Source organism: Azolla caroliniana, unplaced genomic scaffold (genome assembly GCF_043228905.1).
Source record: "Azolla caroliniana isolate FFs.n. ecotype wild unplaced genomic scaffold, voAzoCaro1.0.p SCAF_12, whole genome shotgun sequence".
In the NCBI taxonomy this organism is placed as follows: Eukaryota; Viridiplantae; Streptophyta; class Polypodiopsida; order Salviniales; family Salviniaceae; genus Azolla; species Azolla caroliniana.
The window spans coordinates 9,401,523-9,420,719 of NW_028230447.1; the positions used below are offsets into that span (position 1 = coordinate 9,401,523).

A 19,197-nucleotide genomic window follows, 5' to 3' on the forward strand; every position below is an offset into this window, starting at 1 on the left:
AGTATCGTTGAATAACTCCTCTTTGCGCTTCTTGATTATTAGCAAATAAGTGTCCCGAGTGTCATTGGTCTTTGTATTCTAGTAACTTGTGATATAAAATAGTCTCATCTTGGAATAATAAACTGAAATAAATGTCAACATCTCTTAATAGGTGATATAAAATAGTCTCATCTTCTCATCTTGGAGAAATACTAACTATAATAAATATAACTAGAGAACACACCTGGCTGTACCCTGCCAATTCCTCATTCTTCAATATTAGGGTTTAAAAAAAATAAAGTTTCTTATACACATAAACACGAGGGATTCGTAATGGTATATGAACTTATTCAAAGCTTGTGTCATTTAAGTTTCTATAGTAAGTTAAAAGAATTTCAGTTATAATGTGGATTACACATATAGCATATTCTGGTATGAACGTTATTTCAATGAATTTTTTTCATCTCAGACTAAAGCAGGGAAACAATGATGCGGAGAGAGCACTCCAAGATATGATGGGCGGAAAGTTAGAGCAAAAGAAAGAGGAAGTGATCTTGGATACAGAACTAGAGAGACCAGCGTGGATGCATGGGAACCCAAAGAACTTTACCAAAGAACAAATCAAGGACATGAAAGAATTTGATGCCAAATTGAAGGTAAACAATCAATACCTGACCAAAATAGAAAGTTGTAACTAGTGACCTTGTGAATTGGAGTTGACCTGTGCACTCTTATACAGGCAATTAAAGAAGAAAAAGAGAAAAAACAACGTGCACAAGAGTTTGAAATGAGGAAGTTGAAGAATGATATACAAGACTTAATGAATACCTTTGATGAATCTCTTCTTCAGTTCTTTGACAACCGTTTACAAGTATGACTCTCAGTCTCCACTGGAGTGTTTTTGTCTGCTCTTTTATCATCAATGTTAAGATCATCTTTCAGATAATCATTTCCTCATGTCCTTCCTGTACAGGATAAGGTCTCATCATCATCATAAAATAATCCCTCAGATCCATCCAAGACAATGAAACATATTTGCTTACTGTACAAAATATGGATTATAAATAAATTGTTATTAACTTCTTTTAAGAGGGAAAAGTGGCATATAAGAACAAACAAGAGATTAAATCCCAAGTGTTGTCGGGTCAATGTGTGATCCAAAATTGTGAAACCCTTCCAAAAGCCTGCCTGTTCAGCTGAATGGCAGTAATTTTGCACTGCCCATATACTCTAAAGAAATATGAGAAAGCACATTTGTTCAGTAATATACATTGGTAGGAGGGAGAAAAATACAGAGATCTCTTCGATTTACATGAGGAGAAAGTCCCTCTTTATAAAGGCCAAGATCTGGCCGTTGGGCTAACTAGCTGTTGAAACTAACTAGCCGTTGGGCTAGCCGTTACAACTTTTAAACATTCTCAACACTCCCCCTCAAGATGGGCGAAAAATATCCACTAAGCCCATCTTGTCACACAATCTAGTAAGACTTACTGGCCCAAGTCCCTTTGTAAGACAATTTGCTACTTGATGTTCAGTAGAAACATGACTCAATTTTAATATTCCATTATCAAGCTTTTCCTTGATAAAGAGCCTGTCGATTTCAATGTGTTTGGTTCTATCGTGCTGTACCGGATTGTTGGCAATGCTGATTGCTGACTTATTGTCACACCACAGCATCATCTGATTTTCTTGATTCACCTTTAGTTCTACTAGGAGGGTTCGCAGCCATAACATCTCCACAACTCCTATAGCAATAGCTCTATACTCTGCTTCGGCTGTTGACCTTGCTACTACTGACTGTTTCTTACTCTTCCAAGAGACCAGATTGCCTCCAACAAACATGCAGTATCCTGATGTGGATTTCCTGTCATCAGCACAACTGGCCCAATCAGAATCACAATAGCCCTCAATGTTAAAATGACCATGTTTTCTGAAGATTAATCCCTTCCCTGGGGCACCTTTGAGATATCTCAGAATATGGTACACTGCATCCATATGATCTTTCCTCGGATCATGCATGTAGCGACTTACCACACTTACTGCAAATGAGATATCTGGACGGGTGTGGGTCAAATAAATCAGCCGACCTACCAATCTTTGATACCTTTCACAATCAACTTTCTCTCCCACAAGTTCAGTTAGCTTGATCTTTTGGTCGATTGGAGAAGCTACAGGCCTACAACCCAACATTCCAGTTTCTTTGAGAAGATCTAGTACATATTTCCGCTGAAATAGAACAACTCCTTCTGCTCCACGAGCTACCTCAATTCCAAGAAAGTATCGTAGCAATCCTAGATCCTTCACCTCAAACTCTTTACCCAATTGCATCTTCAGTTGGGCAATTTCTCCTTCATCGTTACCCATGATAATTATATCATCCACATACACAACAAGCAATGTAGTATGCTCCTCGTGTTGTCGAAAGAACACTGTATGGTCTGCATTCGTCTGTTGGTATCCCATACCCACCATAACCCTTCTTAACCTGTCGAACCAGGCTCGAGGAGATTGCTTCAGTCCATAAAGCGACTTCCTAAGTTTGCAAACCTTACCTATTGTTTGAATTGTACCGAAACCTGGGGGAACATCCATGTACACTTCCTCCATCAACTCTCCATGAAGGAATGCATTTTTTACATCTAATTGATGTAATTTCCAATCCTTATTCACTGTCTCATCATAGTGTTCTAACAGTGCTCATCTTCGCCACAGGTGCAAAAGTCTCATCATAGTCAATGCCATATGTCTTGACTATATCCTTTAACCATATTGAGTTTGAACTGCTCTATGAAAATCTTTAAAACAAGCAAATACTTCATTCTTTTTTCTCATAAAATATAACCATGTCACACGAGAGAAGTAGTCAATGAAAGAGACAAAATATCGATATCCATTAATAGAACTTGTGTGACATGGTCCCCAAACATCGGAGTGTATTACATCAAATGCATGGGAACTCCTATGACCTGAACTAGCATATGAACTTTTAGTAAGCTTACCAAATTCACATGCATCACAAACAAGTTTTGTTTTATCCGCCTTTTCAAAAAGGTGTGGATACACCCGACTCAAAATGCCATAAGAGGCATGTCCCATGCGTTGGTGGTGAAGTATTAACAAGTCCTCATAACTCATTTTAGATCCCCTTACATCTATTCCCTCTACCATAGATGCTAATGCTGAATCCAGCCCTTCACGATCCAAATACCATAGTCCACTATGCCATGTGCCATGTGCCATGTGCCAGTCCCAAGTCTCCGACCTGTACCTTTCTCCTGGAATATCACCTTGGGAATATCAAAAGAAACAACACATTTTAGTTGGTGTATGATAGAACTTATAGATAATAAGTTTACTGGGAAAGAAGGAGCATGCAACACATTAGACAATGTCACAGAGTTGGTACATTTTACTGTACCTATACCCACTACAGGTTGTGTAGTATCGTCAGCAATTTGAATGCTTTCTGGCATTGCTAAGTGAGTATACGAGGAGAATTCACTAGCATTACCCGTCACATGCCTAGATGCACCAGAATCAATTATCCATTCTGGTGCAGAGGCAAGAGTATTTGTGTTGCTAGTACTTGTGGCCGAATAAGTATAGGTGGCAGTGTTACCTCTTGACATGAATGAAGTATCATCTGCGGCTCTTTGCTTCCTCCTAAGTATTTCTAAGAGAGCTTGATCCTCTTCGGTGAACACCACCTTAGTTCCTTCCTCTTCTTTTGCTACCATCAAGTTTGCTATGCATTTCCTATACATCCCAAGCTAAATTGGATGTTTCATATTATCCCGTTGGTTCTGTTAATCTGTTAGTATTTAAATGTGATATAATCAAAGTAAACTTGGATGACTATTTGTATAACAAAATTTTTAAATGGTTTTTGACAGGAAGAGGCCAAGTGCCTTCAGATAGAGGAAACAATAACAAGGTTGAGCATGGAAATTGAAGATGAGGAGTTTTTGGATGAGGAAAAGGAAGCAGAACTTGCAAAGAAGCTTGACCAACTGAAGACTGTCAAGGGACGATCTGTAGCTGTAGCAACAGAATTTAAACGAGAGGTACAAATCACATATTAGTTGTTTGTCGTCACAGCCAAAGTTTTTGAGGGCTTAGCAAGTAATTTAACACTAACCCTGTGATTTTTCCCCCAAAAGAATGAAACGAAACTGATATTGTAAATTGTAACCTATAGGATAAGTGAACTAGTCCGCTATTGATTGATATATCAAGACTGTCTGCAAAACTTGTAGGTTGATGAATATAAAGCAAAATATGATGCTGTAGTAGGAGAAGACAAAACATTGGATAGAAATTTCAAGAAAGACTTTTCAGATTGTGTTGAACTCATACCCTTACTTTATAGGCATTTCAGGAAACGAAAACCACAAGCTGCAAAGTGAGATGCATTATCATCTTTTTGAAATTACTTTTGGACATACAAATTTGATTTTCTTATTTATTTTTCTTTTGCTTTGATGCTTGCTACGTAGAATTATATCGAAAGATGCTCCAAAATCTCCTAGGCAATCAATTTCACCAGAAAGGAGAAAATCTGTACTACGGGTTAAATCTCCTCCTAGGAACTCTGTGAGTAATTTTTAAACACTCAGAATGAATATTGGTTTGTTGACAAAATTAGTCTCTTTCCATTGAATTTAATAAGCTTTATTCTATGTCATGTTCAGATGACTACAGTAAAGTCTCCTCGGCAGACAGATCCTTTCAATGAAAGGCCAGAGGTATTTCAATTGAAGAGCATGATTATTTTATTATATGTAATGAAAAACCAATTAGAATTACTGGGTGATGTAATTCTGAAGGTTCTAAAAGAATAGTTGATATATCTCAGTCATCAAGGTAAGAATATGCTCATGGGCAGTGAAACCGAAGTACACTTGAGTCTCTCACGTCCAAGAATATGAGATGCTAATAGATCTACCAAATACTTCGTGAATAGATATTTTTCCTGAAGACATATGTCTATGATGATCATCAGTCTTCCTCGAAAGAAAGGAAGAAAGATATGTTAACATGCTTTAAGAGGCCAAATAAGAAAGAAAGGAAGCTACATTTATGTCTTTTTATAAAGAAAGGAAGCTACATTTTTTCCTTTGTAAGATCTCTGGCATAGATCAATCCAGAATAAAGAGATATCCAAAGCAAAGAAAACATCTGCAATGGTGGGAGATAATTGTCTTTATCTGTTAATGACAAGGTTGGTGAGATTTCAGTTCACCAGACCAGGGCGTACTTGGCAATGTCTCAGGAGTTCACTTGTGTAACTCTCAATTATTGATTTGTAGCTTGAGTAGAAGAGATACGGCTAAGGAATGCTGTATTTGTTCTTTGTTGATGAGTTTGTGTTGTTCTTTGTTGTCCTTCACAACATCTCCCTGTGTTTTTTGAGTTCTAGCATGAACAGCCCCAAGCACCAATGGTTCTTATATGCCATTACTCTGCAGGTAGTGGGCCAAAGCCATTGGTCAAAGACCCAATGGTATTTCCCTCTTATCTCCAAAACGTACAGTAGCAAACATAGTACTCTTCATATTTCACTTCCAGATGACAAAATTGGCAAATGCTTTATTCTAGAGGTGTGGGTGAATATCTGCCTACCTCAAACTCTAATTGTTGCGACAAGGTCTGCAACTGCCCTATCACACTTTGCAGCACGTGGGAAAGATGTATGTCTATATAAGAGGGCTTGTTGATGAATCCATCTACTGACATTTGTAAAAAGTGTGCAGTATAGTGGGCCATTATTGCCTACAAGAGATTTTGTGGGGATAATTCAATTTGATAATATCAGTTTGGATCACTCTATTGATAATGTGTTTTAAGAGAGAAAAATGACTTTGAACGAAGGATTTCATCTTAAAATGTTAATTCGTCTTTTAACACACAAACCAGAATAAATATACTGGCAGGTAACATATCCAAAGTGCTTGTGGGTATCCTTGGGTAACACATAAAAATATGAACTGTTTTTGATGAAACTCCCTCATATAAGAAATAGAATACTTGGTCTCAAGTGCCAACAAAGAATGGACAAAGTTTCCCAATAGGTGAAATACTTCTTCTCAATAGATATTTCCCAATGTCATCAGCATATAGTCATATTTGTATAGCTATACCTGCTAGGCGTGCTAGGGAACCCCCAAGTCTCCCTATGTAATGTGATACCTCATCTATATAGAGACCGAAGAGAGTAGGGTATAGTGGGCATTTTTGCTTCACTCCAATTGTGCTAGCCACTGCCTTTGACAAGCCCTTGGGAGACCGCACTTTTCCTGACACGGATTCATAGAGTGCATAGATTCCCCATTGCATATATGTAGGAACACCAAGGGCTTCTAGCCGCTGCATAAGCCGAGCACGTGGCACAGTGTCAAAGGCTTTTCGGAAATCCACAAAGCAGCAATAAATCCTCTTATTGTGGGCTCTGCCCTCCTCAATAAGGGCCTGGAGGGTTTATATGTGATCCAAAGTTGTGAACCCCTTCCAAAAGCCTGGCTGTCCAACTGAACGGCAGCTATTCTGCTCTGCCCATATACTCAATTCTGATTCTAGAATCGACCCATATAGTTTAGCCAAGTAATGGCTAATCATGATTTTCCTATAGTTGCTTGGCATCATGGACTGAACGGCAGCCATTCTGCTCTGCCCATATACTCAGTTCTGATTCTAGAATCGATCCATATAGTTTAACCAAGTAATGGCTAATCATGATTGTCCTATAGTTTCTTGGCATCATGGACTGAACGGCAGCCATTCTGCTATGCCCATATACTCAATTCTGATTCTAGAATCGACCCATATAGTTTAGCCAAGTAACGGCTAATCATCATTGTCCTATAGTTGCTTGGCATCATGGACTGAACAGCAGCCATTCTGCTCTATCCATATACTCAATTCTGATTCTAGAATCGACCCATTAAGTTTAGCCAAGTAATGGCCAATCATGATTGTCCTATAGTCTTATTGTCCCAGAAGGAAAGAAAGAAGGATATATAAACGTACAATGATAAACATAGTGTTCTTCAAATTCTAATCCCTGATGATACAATTGGTAAATTCTTTCTTCTAGAGGTATTCTTTCATATCTGCCTATCTCAATCTCTAACTGATGTGAAACGTTTGCAGCCTGCCCTATCACAACACATCGCATGGTATAAATGTATGTCCATAGAAGAGGGCTTGATGATGGATAATGACTTCATCCTCCAATTTGTGTAAAAATGTCTTAATAATCGGCCAGCTTCCTACCAAGATATGTGGGGCTGATCCAAGTTATTTTATTTTCGAAGTTGATAATATCTGTTTGGATCATTCTATTCTTTTATACTTCGGTCATGTTTAGATGGGCAGAACCCAAGCTATATTGGAACAGGGTAGTGATTTATGCTTATGCCATGTGCCTCGAACCATTGTTGCGTTTCAGCATACCATCAATGAATATATTCATGTTTAGCAAGTAGTTTTGATGACATAATTGCCAACCTTGAGTAGCTTCATTTAGGGAGCTCCTAAAGCCATTGGATTATTGATTAGTGATAGTAAGAATACAATGGCCATACATCCACCCAGTCTGTAAAGAATCTAACTCTAGTAGAGTTGAGTATTCAGTAGCGTAGTGCGTGTGTGAGAGAGTTGGTGTATAAGCAAGAGAAGAAATCAGAGAGAATAACAAGAAAAGAATAAGAAAATACACAGTAGGGGGATGACAGCTTATGCACTGAAGAAAACTATATTAATTAACTAAAGATCATCAACAAAACAGAATGGGCAAAGGGGGTTCTATATACAAGTCCTCAAGGGACTGCCATATTAAATGCGTTGGTGGAATCTAACCAAGATATCCACTTGAGTACAATTTTGTCATAAGAATATGTTATTTTCTTTGACCACATTAACACTCAACTCCACGGATTATAATAAAGTGTGCACACACTTTTTCACACCGTCCTTTTCTTCATAAGCACATGTTCACACAAGTTGAGCTTGATTCTCAACACGCCCCCTCAAGTTGACCATGACCGTTACCTCGACCGAGAGCGTCATGTGTATATAGCATCTGCCCATCAGATGCCGTGCTTTTCGACCGTGTATAGTTCTCCTCAACCATTAGCATGGATTGCAAGTCGTAAAAGCTTGGGGGGTTCTCCCTTGTTGTTATGGCAGTTCGAAATGGGCCATATTTTTCTGTGAGGCCGCCAAGGCAGATATGCAGCATCTCGTCATCATCAACTGCGACATTGATGGAGCCAAATGAATCGCGTAAGTCATTATCCGGAGGGTATAGTCCGTCACGGCCATATCCCCTTGCCGAATATTGTTCAACTTTTGCCGGAGTTGAAGTTTTCTCACTGTGGTTGAGGCCGTGAAAATTTTCTTCAAGTTTTTCCACGCTTTTGTCAGGGCTTTCGCATCTCGAATATAGCTTAACATGTGATTTCTCACACATGTTGCCAAACAATACATTACCCTACTGGCGCCTTATTGCCATGTGGGGTAGTTGGGATTTATAATATTGGGGGCTGTTTCTTGAGTTCCCTCGATATAACTCCAATACCCTTGCCCAACTAAGTATTGTTGCATCTTATATTCCCAAGATGCGTAGTTGTGCCTGTCCAACTTCTCTGTTGGAAGTGCACTACCCATTTATGCATTAATCTTTTTGATTTAGCTTGATTCGTATGCTCTTGTTAACCTGAGCCTCTTGCCGTGCAACACTACAGTGACGATAGGCAGTTTGAAACAACGTCACTAGTTGCTCACACAGTTTCAATGGTAGAGCTCAGTGAAGGATCTCTAACCCTCACGCTTTGATACCATGTAAAGAATTTAACTCTAGTAGAGTTGAGTACAGCTTATGCACTGAAGAGAGCTATATTAATTAACTAAAGATCATCAACAAAACAAAATGGGCAAAGGGGGTTTTATATACAAGTCCTCAAGGGACTGCCATATTAAATGTGTTGGTGCAATCTAACCAAGATATCCACTTGCGTACAATTTTGTAATAAGAATATCTAATTTTCTTTGACCACATTAACACTCGACAACTACACGGATTACAATAAAGTGCGCTCACACACTTTATTACACATCGTCCTTTTCTTGATAAGCACACGTTCACACAAGTTGAGCTTGATTCTCAACACAGTCATAGATTCTCCTCTCCTCAATAGATAAAACAAGGAATTCACTGAGTACACAGATCTTATTAGGTCATGACAATGACGATGTAAATGCTTGAAGGAATAAAGAAATGCTCAACCTCAAATAGGCTAGAATTCAAGGAAAGGGCTATCCATTGGATTATATTATGAGGCTCTGATGCCCTGCTGCTTAATGCTTTTATATAACAGGCTGTAGATCATAACAAACCAGAATAGAAAATATTTTGAGGAGAGTCATAGAAAGACGAGTTTTTGTTGTTTAATTTCAATAGTTCGGTAATGTCAGCACCGTCCTTGTCACCTTTAATACATGTTTGTACTGAAAAAATAGTTTTACTTGGCTAATAGTATTAAATTTTAACTCTATTGAATATTGTTGGAGAAATATTATATATTCCAAAAGAACTTGTTTTTTCCCAATATGAGATTTCTTTCCAATAGAAGCCCATAATCAACATATATGAGGTTTTGTTTCATATCCACCAGAAGACACAAGGAGTTCCAATAACCCTTTGAAAATTTCTTTCCAATCTGAGATTTCTTTCCAATTGAAGCCCATAATCAACATATATGCGGTTTTGTTTCATATCCACGAGAAGACACAAGGAGTTTGATTCGCTCTCATGAGTCGAAGGGGGATCTTTTGTATGAACTTCTTCCCAAATCCATCGGTTATTATTCCAAGGTTTCTTATCATATGCTTTTTCTTTTTTATGATAGAATCCAAACAGTTTCTTTAGGCATAGAGGCATAGAGGCATTGGTATTAGAGATTTAAACAGAAAAAGAAAAAGAAAAGTTTAGTTTGGATAGGATGGCAATGATGAATGCTACTTTAGAAGAAGAAGCCAAGAGGAAAGCTCGTGCGTTGCATGTACAAGTGGTTGGTTGGGCCGAAAAGGGAAGTCCACAAGAAGATGCCAAGAATCTCGCAACAAAGATTGGAGCATCAGATATTCCATTTGCTTCGGCGTGGAGATATAATACTATTAGGAGATTTTAATGCACGAACCAAGGATGAACAAACAACTATATTTAACACCGACGAGGCTGTCTATGGAGAAGTTATGGAGGAAGAGGTTGGTCTAAAGAGAAAAGATCAAGATATGAGTGCTATAACTGAATATGGAAAACACTTTCTAGCCTTGGGAAGCGCGCATGGACTTGTGATATAATGGCTTGTCACAATGGCTTGGATCAGATGCTTTGACATGTTGGAACCCAAAAGGGGGTGCAAGCACAGTCGATTATCTACTGGGATCTCTATCTCTTATACCTGAAATAAAAGTGTTCACTATATCGGTAAGACCTATTGGCTTGGCAACTGATCATGCATATCTATGCTTTGAGGTAAAGGATGGATGCACAAAGGATGTATATGCTAAGGAGAGGGGGCTGGCTAGGTATCTATTCACTCGCGAGACAATTGATGTCTATAGTTGTGGTGTATACAATGGCATGCTAGATTTGGGTCCTCTCGCACCCCTTGAACTTACCCAAGGTTTATCCAAATCATTGCATAAAGCAGCCACAAAAGCCTTCCCTCACACAACGGCTAAACCCCCCAAACTCGGTAGAGTCATACAAAATAGTTGGTATGATGATGAATGTCGTGATACAAGGAGATGCTTGCGACGTGATGTAACTCGGGGCATTTATACACACAACCAAGCGAGAGCAACCTTCCAACACCTCGTAAGGAGGAAGAAGAGATTGTATTTGGCTAAATTTGAAGATCATTTGTATCGCTTGTTTCTAGGACGAGAGAGTAAAAGTGCATGGAAACTGTTTAATGAGAGGCAACCCACCACACAACTGACCTCACCTCAGGTGTGGCACGAATATGCAAAGGTCTTATATGATATCCCGGGGCAACCTCCTCTTCCCCACACGAATGCCTCACGCCCACATGAATCAACCTTCTTTACACCAAAAAATGTAAGAAATGCCATTGATAGGCTACAATTTGGGAAGGCCCAAGATCATGATGGATTGGTGGGTGAACACTTTATCTATGCCCGTATGCCCGTGACACCTTGCTCCCATTGCTAGCACACATCTTTAATAGAACCATGTGCGAAGGTTTTCCTACTAGATGGACTCAGCATACCATTGTGCCAATCCTCAAGAGTGGAGACCCCATGATGCCAAGCAACTATAGGACAATCATGATTGGCCATTACTTGACTAAACTATATGGCTTGATTCTGGAATCAGAATTGAGTATATGGGCAGAGCAAAATGGCTGCCGCTCAATTGGACAGGCAAGCTTTCGGAATGGTTTCACAACTTTGGATCACATATTCACCCTCCGGGCCCTTATTGAGGAGGGCAGAGCCCACAATAAGAGGATTTATTGCTGCTTTGTGGATTTTCGAAAAGCCTTTGACACTGTGCCACGTGCTCGGTTTATGCAGCCGCTAGAGGCCATTGGTGTTCCTATAGATATGCAATGGGGAATCTATGCACTCTATGAATCTGTTTCAGGAGAAGTTCGGTCTACTAAGGGCTTGTCAGAGGCGGTGGCTAGCACAATTGGCGTGAAGCAAGGATGCCCACTATCCCCCACACTCTTCGGTCTCTATATAGATGAGGTATCACAGTACATAGAGAGATTTGGTGGTTCCGGAGCACACATAGCAGGTATAGCTATACAAATATTACTATATACTAATGATATTGCGCTGATTTCTGACTCTCCGGAGGGACTACAAAGACATCTAAATGCCTTAAAACTATTTTGTACGGACAAAGGTTTGTCAATCAACATGAATAAAACTAAAGTGATGGTGTTTAACAACACCCAAGCATGGGTAACAAGATCAGAACCAGAATTCTTCTTGGGAGAGGAAAAGTTGGAATACACACGCTCCTACACATACCTAGGAGTAACATTTACAGGACCTAGGTTCTCCTTACAGGAGGCCGCTTGTGCCCGACTTTCTCGTGGATATGCAGCCCTTGGTGCTCTTGAAAGACAATGTGCACATTTGCAGTTCCAAGAGCCACGGACTAAGCTATGGTTATTTGATACACTTGTCACACCAACTCTTCTCTATGGAGTAGAGACATGGGGACCGAGTCTTAACAAGGCAAATCATTGGAAAGATTTAGAGAGACCTTTAGTGTTAATGATTGCTCGCATGATAAGGAGCAAAGCATCGGTGCCCCACGATATTATCCGGGCAGAGATGGGAGCAGCACCTATAATAACCAAGGCATTGTTCCGATCAATGACATTTATCCAACGTCTTTGGGAGCTCCCTAAACGAAGGTACCCAAGGTTGGCACTTATGTCATCAAGACAACTGGCGGAAAATGGAGACACTCATTGTTGGTATGCTGAAATGCAGCAATGGTTCGAGTCACATGGCATGAGTATAAATGCACTACCCCCGTTCTAATATAGCTTGGACTGTCCCCATCTCAATATGACCAAAGTGGAAAAGAATAGAGTGATCCGAATTGATATTATTAACTTAGAAAACAAGATAACATGGATTAGCCCCAAAATACCACTTGGTACAAAGATGGCCCACTATAAGACACACTTCTTACATACATCGGAGGATGGATTTGTCATAAGGCCACCTTATATAGACATACATCTATCCTATGCGCTGCGTAGTGTGATAGGGAGCTAAGAACCTCATCACATCAGCTACAGATTGAGGTGGGCAGATATACACGACTACCTCTAGAAGAGAGAATTTGCCAATTGTGTCATTCAGGAGTGAAATCTAAAGAACACTATGTTTGTCATTGTAGTGTCTTTTATGAAATCAGAGGGAGATACCATTGCCTCTTTAAACAAGGCTTTGGCCCACTACACAAGGTAATGGAATATGAGGACCAAAGATGCCTAGGACTTTTCCTGCTCGAGCTCAAGAGACATCGGGAAAAGTTGTTGAAGAATACAGCCACACAAGCTCATCCACAAAGAACAATCACAACTTTCTTTAGCTCCATCACTCCTAATGCTAGAAGTCAACCCCAGGATACAGAAATGGGATCCAGACCAGGACATAACAAAGGGGTTACGATTGATCAGGCAATGGCAATTTGCCGTGCACGTAGGCCCCGGCCCCATGGACCACGACCTCGACACCCTTGTCATCGACAAATAAAAGCCATTATCTCCCGCCATCGTAGGTGCTTCCCTCGCTTCGGAGACATTCCAATTTTGGATCGACCTATGTTAGAGATCTTTCGGAGACAAAAGCTACAATATACCTAACTTGAGAATCTCGCATGTGCCAAAAACCAGATTCTCTCGTCTCTTTTCTTTTCATCTTATTTACTTTGATATTTACTGTGTAATATTTACTTTATTTTGATTTGTTCTCAAAGACGAGAAAACATTTAAGATGTAATCTCTTATTCGGTCTTATAGGCCATTTTGGCCTCTTAAAAGACGTTAATATATCTTTCTTTCTTTCTTTCTTTCTTTTTGTTTGGATCACTCTATTCTTTTTTATGCTTTTTCTTTTTTATGATAGAATCCAGCTGTTTTTTTAGGCATAGAGGCATTGGTATTAGAGATTTAAAGCCTGAAGTTCCCAGAGTAGAGGAGATCTTTGATGTAGTTGTTTTTTATTACATTACATATGTGGTTCTTATTAAGTGATATGATGGGTAGATATATGGTATCAAGTGTAATATAGGATAAAGACACTGGACGAAAACTCAACTGCCAAATTCAAGCATAAAATATTCCAAACATCAAATTTCTAAAAGACTACATAGAAACATTCTAAAATGAATATGTTTTATATGAATCAAAATCAAATAAGTGCTCATTTCCCTCATTGATTCTTAATTGTATTAATGCAACTAATTTAGCATTTTTAGTATCTCAATATAAAATTTTACCCAATGGTTAATTTATTTGTGCACTGTATGATCCTTTACTTGTTTATTTTGGCAGGAAATTGACGTAGATATATGGAATAGGCTTTTGGCTGTACGGAATCGAAAATTTTTGAAAGAAGATGAAGTAAAATGCATGGGTGATATGCTGACAAAAATGAATGATTATATGAATCGTCTTGTTGGTCAAGATGATCTTAATCGGAAGAAAATAGAGAAGGCATTAAGAAGCTTAGCAGGTATATATAGATAATACAAAAGTTACCAATTTTATAATCTTAATGAGTGATCGATAATTTTTGTTTGTAGATCTTGTGTATTATAATGAGTGTATCATGTAACAGAATTTCGAGAAATGCGGGAAAGGAAGAGGAGAAATTCTGCACTTTCACTTCATATTAAGCAAGGGCTAGTTGAAATTGAACTGAAACCCTTAGACGGGGATTATATTGATGCAGCCCTACTACCTAGAGGGTTAATTGATGAATTCAATGAAGTGATACTAAGGGAAGCTAACATAAAGGTGAATACTAACTACATTCTGAATAGAGATGATTGTTTAATATTATGATGATTGTAAATAAATTTTTTAAGAGATCCTACATTCTTATGATGGTGAGCCCATAAGCATTTGCCATCAAATCATTTTCAGGTCAAAATTTTAATTGGAATGAAGGACTTTAAAAGAGGGAGTTATGAGATCCAGTGGGATATTCAAAGGTTGGAGAAATTAGAGAAAATATTGATAGAGAAGATTCGTTACATTCAATTACTTCGGAATACGAAAGGTATTGAATTTTTCCACAAGACCAAAACTTCCATAGGTAATTAGTATATTTCACAATTATTAATTAAATGCAAAGAATGCGTAGTTTAAAACTTTTGAAGCTCATGCTTGCACTTCTTTGTTTCACATGAATTGTAAAATATTTATTTTTCAGCCCTTCAAAATCTAATTAAGAATGGAGAGGTGATGGAGAAAGCAACCGACAATTCTACTTTAGAAAGCAGGTACATTTATTTTTCTCATAGAGTACCTAAAACTAATCAAAATAAAGTTTGGTTTTTGTCGGAATTTCTCTAATAGAATAAAGAATCTTCTTTGTGTGGATTGAGTTAGTCTGGGAATTAAAAGATGAAACAACTGCATCGTGTCTGTTATGTGTCCAGATTGGAACATACGAAAGCATTGCATCATAAAAGGATAGAGGAAAAGAAATTACACCTTGAACAATTGAAAAATAGAGTCAAGCTGCTTCGATCACGGAGTTTAACAAGCCAGGAAGAAGCTGCAACTTTGTACCAGCAGTACATTTTCCAAATAAACCTCTGTGAAAAATCAAGTGAGTTTTAACAGCTAGTTTATTTTCTTATCCTTATTTCCTACCTTCCTACTAATGTGATAGAAAATACCATTCTCCCAATCTTCGAGAGTAGAAAACCATGATACCTAACAACTATAGGACAATCATGATTAGTCATTTCCTGGCTAAACTATTTGACTCAGTTCTTGCTATCAGGTCCTTAGGTCAATTCTCCAAGAGTTGCAAACACAAGCAACTTGAGACAATTACTGTTAGTCCACCTGAGAGCTTTGCTACTACGTTGTTATCCAAGCGAGAAGTCAGGTTCTTGTGAGTGTGTCCACAAGGCACAGGGTCTACATGCATGAAAAATTACTATTGCGTGATGTGTTGTAACCCCTTTGCAATGTCCTAGTCAGGAGCCCACTTGTCTAGACCTTTGTTGACTTGTGGCATGAGTACGAGTGATGAGGTTAAAGAAAGTTATTTCTTTGTTGTCCTTCAACAACTTCTTCCTATATTTGAGTTGTTGCGAGATAGTGCACTGGGGAATATGTCCTATATATAATCCAGTATTCCTTGGCATGTGTCCATGTGAGTTGACATAACTACTCCATTTGTTTTGGCTATAGGTAGGTGATGTTGGAAAGAGTGCCCCAAATTTTAAACAACAAAATATTATGCCCCAAATTGTAAACAACACATTTTGTTTTCAACCAAAAAATACAACATTGATGTAATATTGTGTATTGAGTTTTTACACAATGCATTCAGTGGAACTGAAACAAAATGAGGAGAGTTTGAAAGAAAGACAGAGAAGCATTGTGTCCAAACAAAGGCTTCATGATAAAGGTAAACATTTGTGTAACATATTTATAAATACCATTTTCACACATTCGTTACATTTTGGCATGCTTTTTCAACAGCTAAAGAGCAAGACCATACAATTTCTCAGCTCGAGAAAGATTGTTCAAACGCAAAGGAAAGATATTTTCCTAGCTTTCCTTCATGATCTTTTGAGTTTCACAATCAATTTCAATTAAACCAGAGAGGTGTGATTCCTTGGAGATTCTCCTTTATAATGCAACCTTTGCTATGCCAGCACTGGCTTTTCAGACACAATGTTTTGTGGGTGATCACAATCCTTATCATCATTGCCTAATCTCTGATTCATTGTTCAGATGTACCAAAAAATATTTCTAAAATTGGTGTGCCTCATTGTAAGATGGACAATTTGTAAATATAGTTTCTTTAAAGGTGCATGGATTGCATTTTTGTTGCCATCGAACTGATGGATTTATTGCACAAAAAGCAAATGTCTATGTACATGCACTAAAAAATAGCGGTTACAATGATGGATTTTATGCAGTAATATTTTTCTGTCCTATATCTTATTCTAAATATGCAGTAATATTTTTCTGTCCTAGATCTTATTCTAAAATACGCCATAATATTTTTCTGTTCTAGATCTTATTCTAAATACTTCTACTTTGAGGTAGTCATGTCAACCAACTCTTGACTATTAAAGATAACACCACCTCATATAAAAGCGCACATTGTACAAGAAAACTATGGTCAAAAGGTTTCTAAGTAACATGGCCTTCTAAAATCCAATTGCCAATCCCATTTGGAAACACAATAAATGTATTGTAAGCAAAATCAGATCAACACAAATGAGCACCTTTGAAGCCATTGAGAGGAAATGGAGAGCTAGAGTATGAAATTAGTCCCTAGATTGGTAACTGTAGAATATGTTGCCTAGAGATCGAATTATATATTGATGACTTTTGCGAAGATCCATTAAAATGGCCATTTAGAGAGATATCAATAATTGTGACCTTAACCTAAATAGAATAAATGAAACTTGAACAAAGTGACCCCAGTGGGACATGAGAACGGTGTGCTAGCTAGGTTGTAGTTCCATTTGACGAGATAGTAAAAGCGTCGATAGCCCTATGACGCAAGTGATTATATTAAATGGGGATATATGGTTTCACAAGTGAAATGTGGATATTGGGTGGATCATTTGGTGATCTAGCAAGGTAGGATGATACACAACAATGTTGACCTACTTTTATACTTTTGAAGGATCCAATATTTTTGTATTCAACCTTGGGTCTTGGCAAATGTTTTTGATGTTCTTTCGTGGCAATAACAACTTGTCCTAGGACAAACGATAGGAGCTTCATCGTGATGCCAATCAATGACTTCATTAGTGAGTTCAAAAGCCTAAAGAAGTCCAAGTTTATTATCTTCTTGAAGTTGGTGATCTTCATCATAACTGTATTCATTCTTTGACATTGGGGTTTTTTAGTGGTGGGAGAGCTACGCTAGACAATCTGGCAAGCTAAATGGAATCATTTAGAGGGAGGATTTGTTTTTTAAAGGGAGCCATAAACAATGATTGCACTTAATTGTCATGTTGATATGTCACAAAACATCCAAGATATTGTTTGAATATTTGGTTTATTTGTAAAAAGAATAGTACGTGTGCGGAAACGTAACAGACACAACCGGGTAACACAGACGAACACAAGAAGGTTTAATGGAGAGCTTAAACGACACAACGTATGTAGGAGAGACAAAGAGAGAGAGAGAGAACAGAACACACAAAACTTAGATTCAAAAATAATAACACTATGTACATTGAACGCGCTTAGAGAGCGCTTTTATACAAGTCCATACGAACTGACAGAAGTACTGACTTGAATTTCAATGCTCATTAATGAGCTTCCTACACAAACTCCCAAAATTATTCCTTCGCGGAATATCTATCTAACGGCTTCTCGGTTTACACACTGCTACGACCGCTAGTTGTGCGCACGGTTTACACACCCAGTCTACGCACTGGTTTACGCACCGGTTTACACACCCAATGTTGAGCTTGTATGTCAACACTCCCCCTCAAGCACAACTTGAGGTTCCGCTTGCTCTTCTGGATCTTCAGTCTGGCTTCTCCTAGCTTCACACCTCGCTCGCTCTCCACGACCTGTTCGATTCCGCGCGCCTCGACCCTTTCGGTCGGCTTGTCTACTCGTGTGGCCCTTCTTAGCTCCCTTATTGTCGCGGTGTTGGCGCCTCTTTCGCTGCCCTTTCCTCCACTTGGCCTTCAGTTGATTCGGCATGACCGAATCGAACGTTTCGATTGAATCGGTCAGTTCCAATTCATCTCTGCTTTCGCTCGAATTGGCTGTCTCTAATTCGTCTTCTTTCTTTAGGTCCTTAACCACATCCGACCATGTCTTGGCCTTGGCCGTCATGCCCTCCTTGGCTTTATCTCCCCCTAGCTTGACCGTCTTCGGCTCTTCCCTATGGTTACGCCCCCTGTTTTCTCCTTTAGCTTCTTCAGCTAACCTGAAATCGAATTCTTCATCCGACTCGGCATCCCTCCTTTAACGCTCCTGTTCCTATCTCCCCCTCAAGTTCGGCGTGTCGAAGCGGCACAGCCCAGGCCCACCCGAGAATTGCCGCAACTTGTTGAGACCAAGGGGCTTGGTGAAGATGTCGGCAATCTGCCGACCTCTTGGAACATATACTAGTCCGACTTCACCGGAGAGGACATGCTCGCGGATGAAATGGTAATGCACCTCAATGTGCTTGATCCGAGTGTGGAAGACGGTGTTCTTCGCAAGTTGGATGCTACTGAGGTTGTCGCAATAGATTGGCGTCGGAGCGGACACCTCCACATGCAGATCCTTGAGTAGTCTCTTGAGCCAAATGACTTCGCACATAGTGACAACCGCCCCTCGATATTCGGCCTCTGTGCTCACAAGTGCTATTGTCGGCTGCTTCTTACTGCTCCACGTGATCGCCACACTTCCCAATGAGAATGTGTATCCGGATGTGGATCTGCGATCG

At 39.1% G+C, this 19,197-nt stretch overlaps 1 protein-coding gene across 2 annotated transcripts in view; it reads left to right on the top strand.

Annotated features, from left to right (window-relative positions):
* Positions 1-16,599, top strand: part of LOC147857047 (uncharacterized) — a 36,280-nt gene extending 19,681 nt beyond the window's left edge. Inside the window, exons 20-32 of one of the 2 annotated variants that reach the window (XM_087328300.1) lie at positions 449-635; positions 719-850; positions 3,873-4,043; positions 4,236-4,381; positions 4,476-4,572; positions 4,671-4,724; positions 14,094-14,274; positions 14,380-14,558; positions 14,688-14,823; positions 14,977-15,046; positions 15,206-15,378; positions 16,114-16,191; positions 16,266-16,599. In XM_087328300.1, coding sequence (XP_087184426.1) covers positions 449-635; positions 719-850; positions 3,873-4,043; positions 4,236-4,381; positions 4,476-4,572; positions 4,671-4,724; positions 14,094-14,274; positions 14,380-14,558; positions 14,688-14,823; positions 14,977-15,046; positions 15,206-15,378; positions 16,114-16,191; positions 16,266-16,351 — 1,690 coding nt within the window. In that variant the 3' untranslated portion in view covers positions 16,352-16,599. The other variant, XM_087328301.1, reaches the window with a different exon arrangement.
* The last annotated feature ends 2,598 nt before the right edge of the window (positions 16,600-19,197 follow it).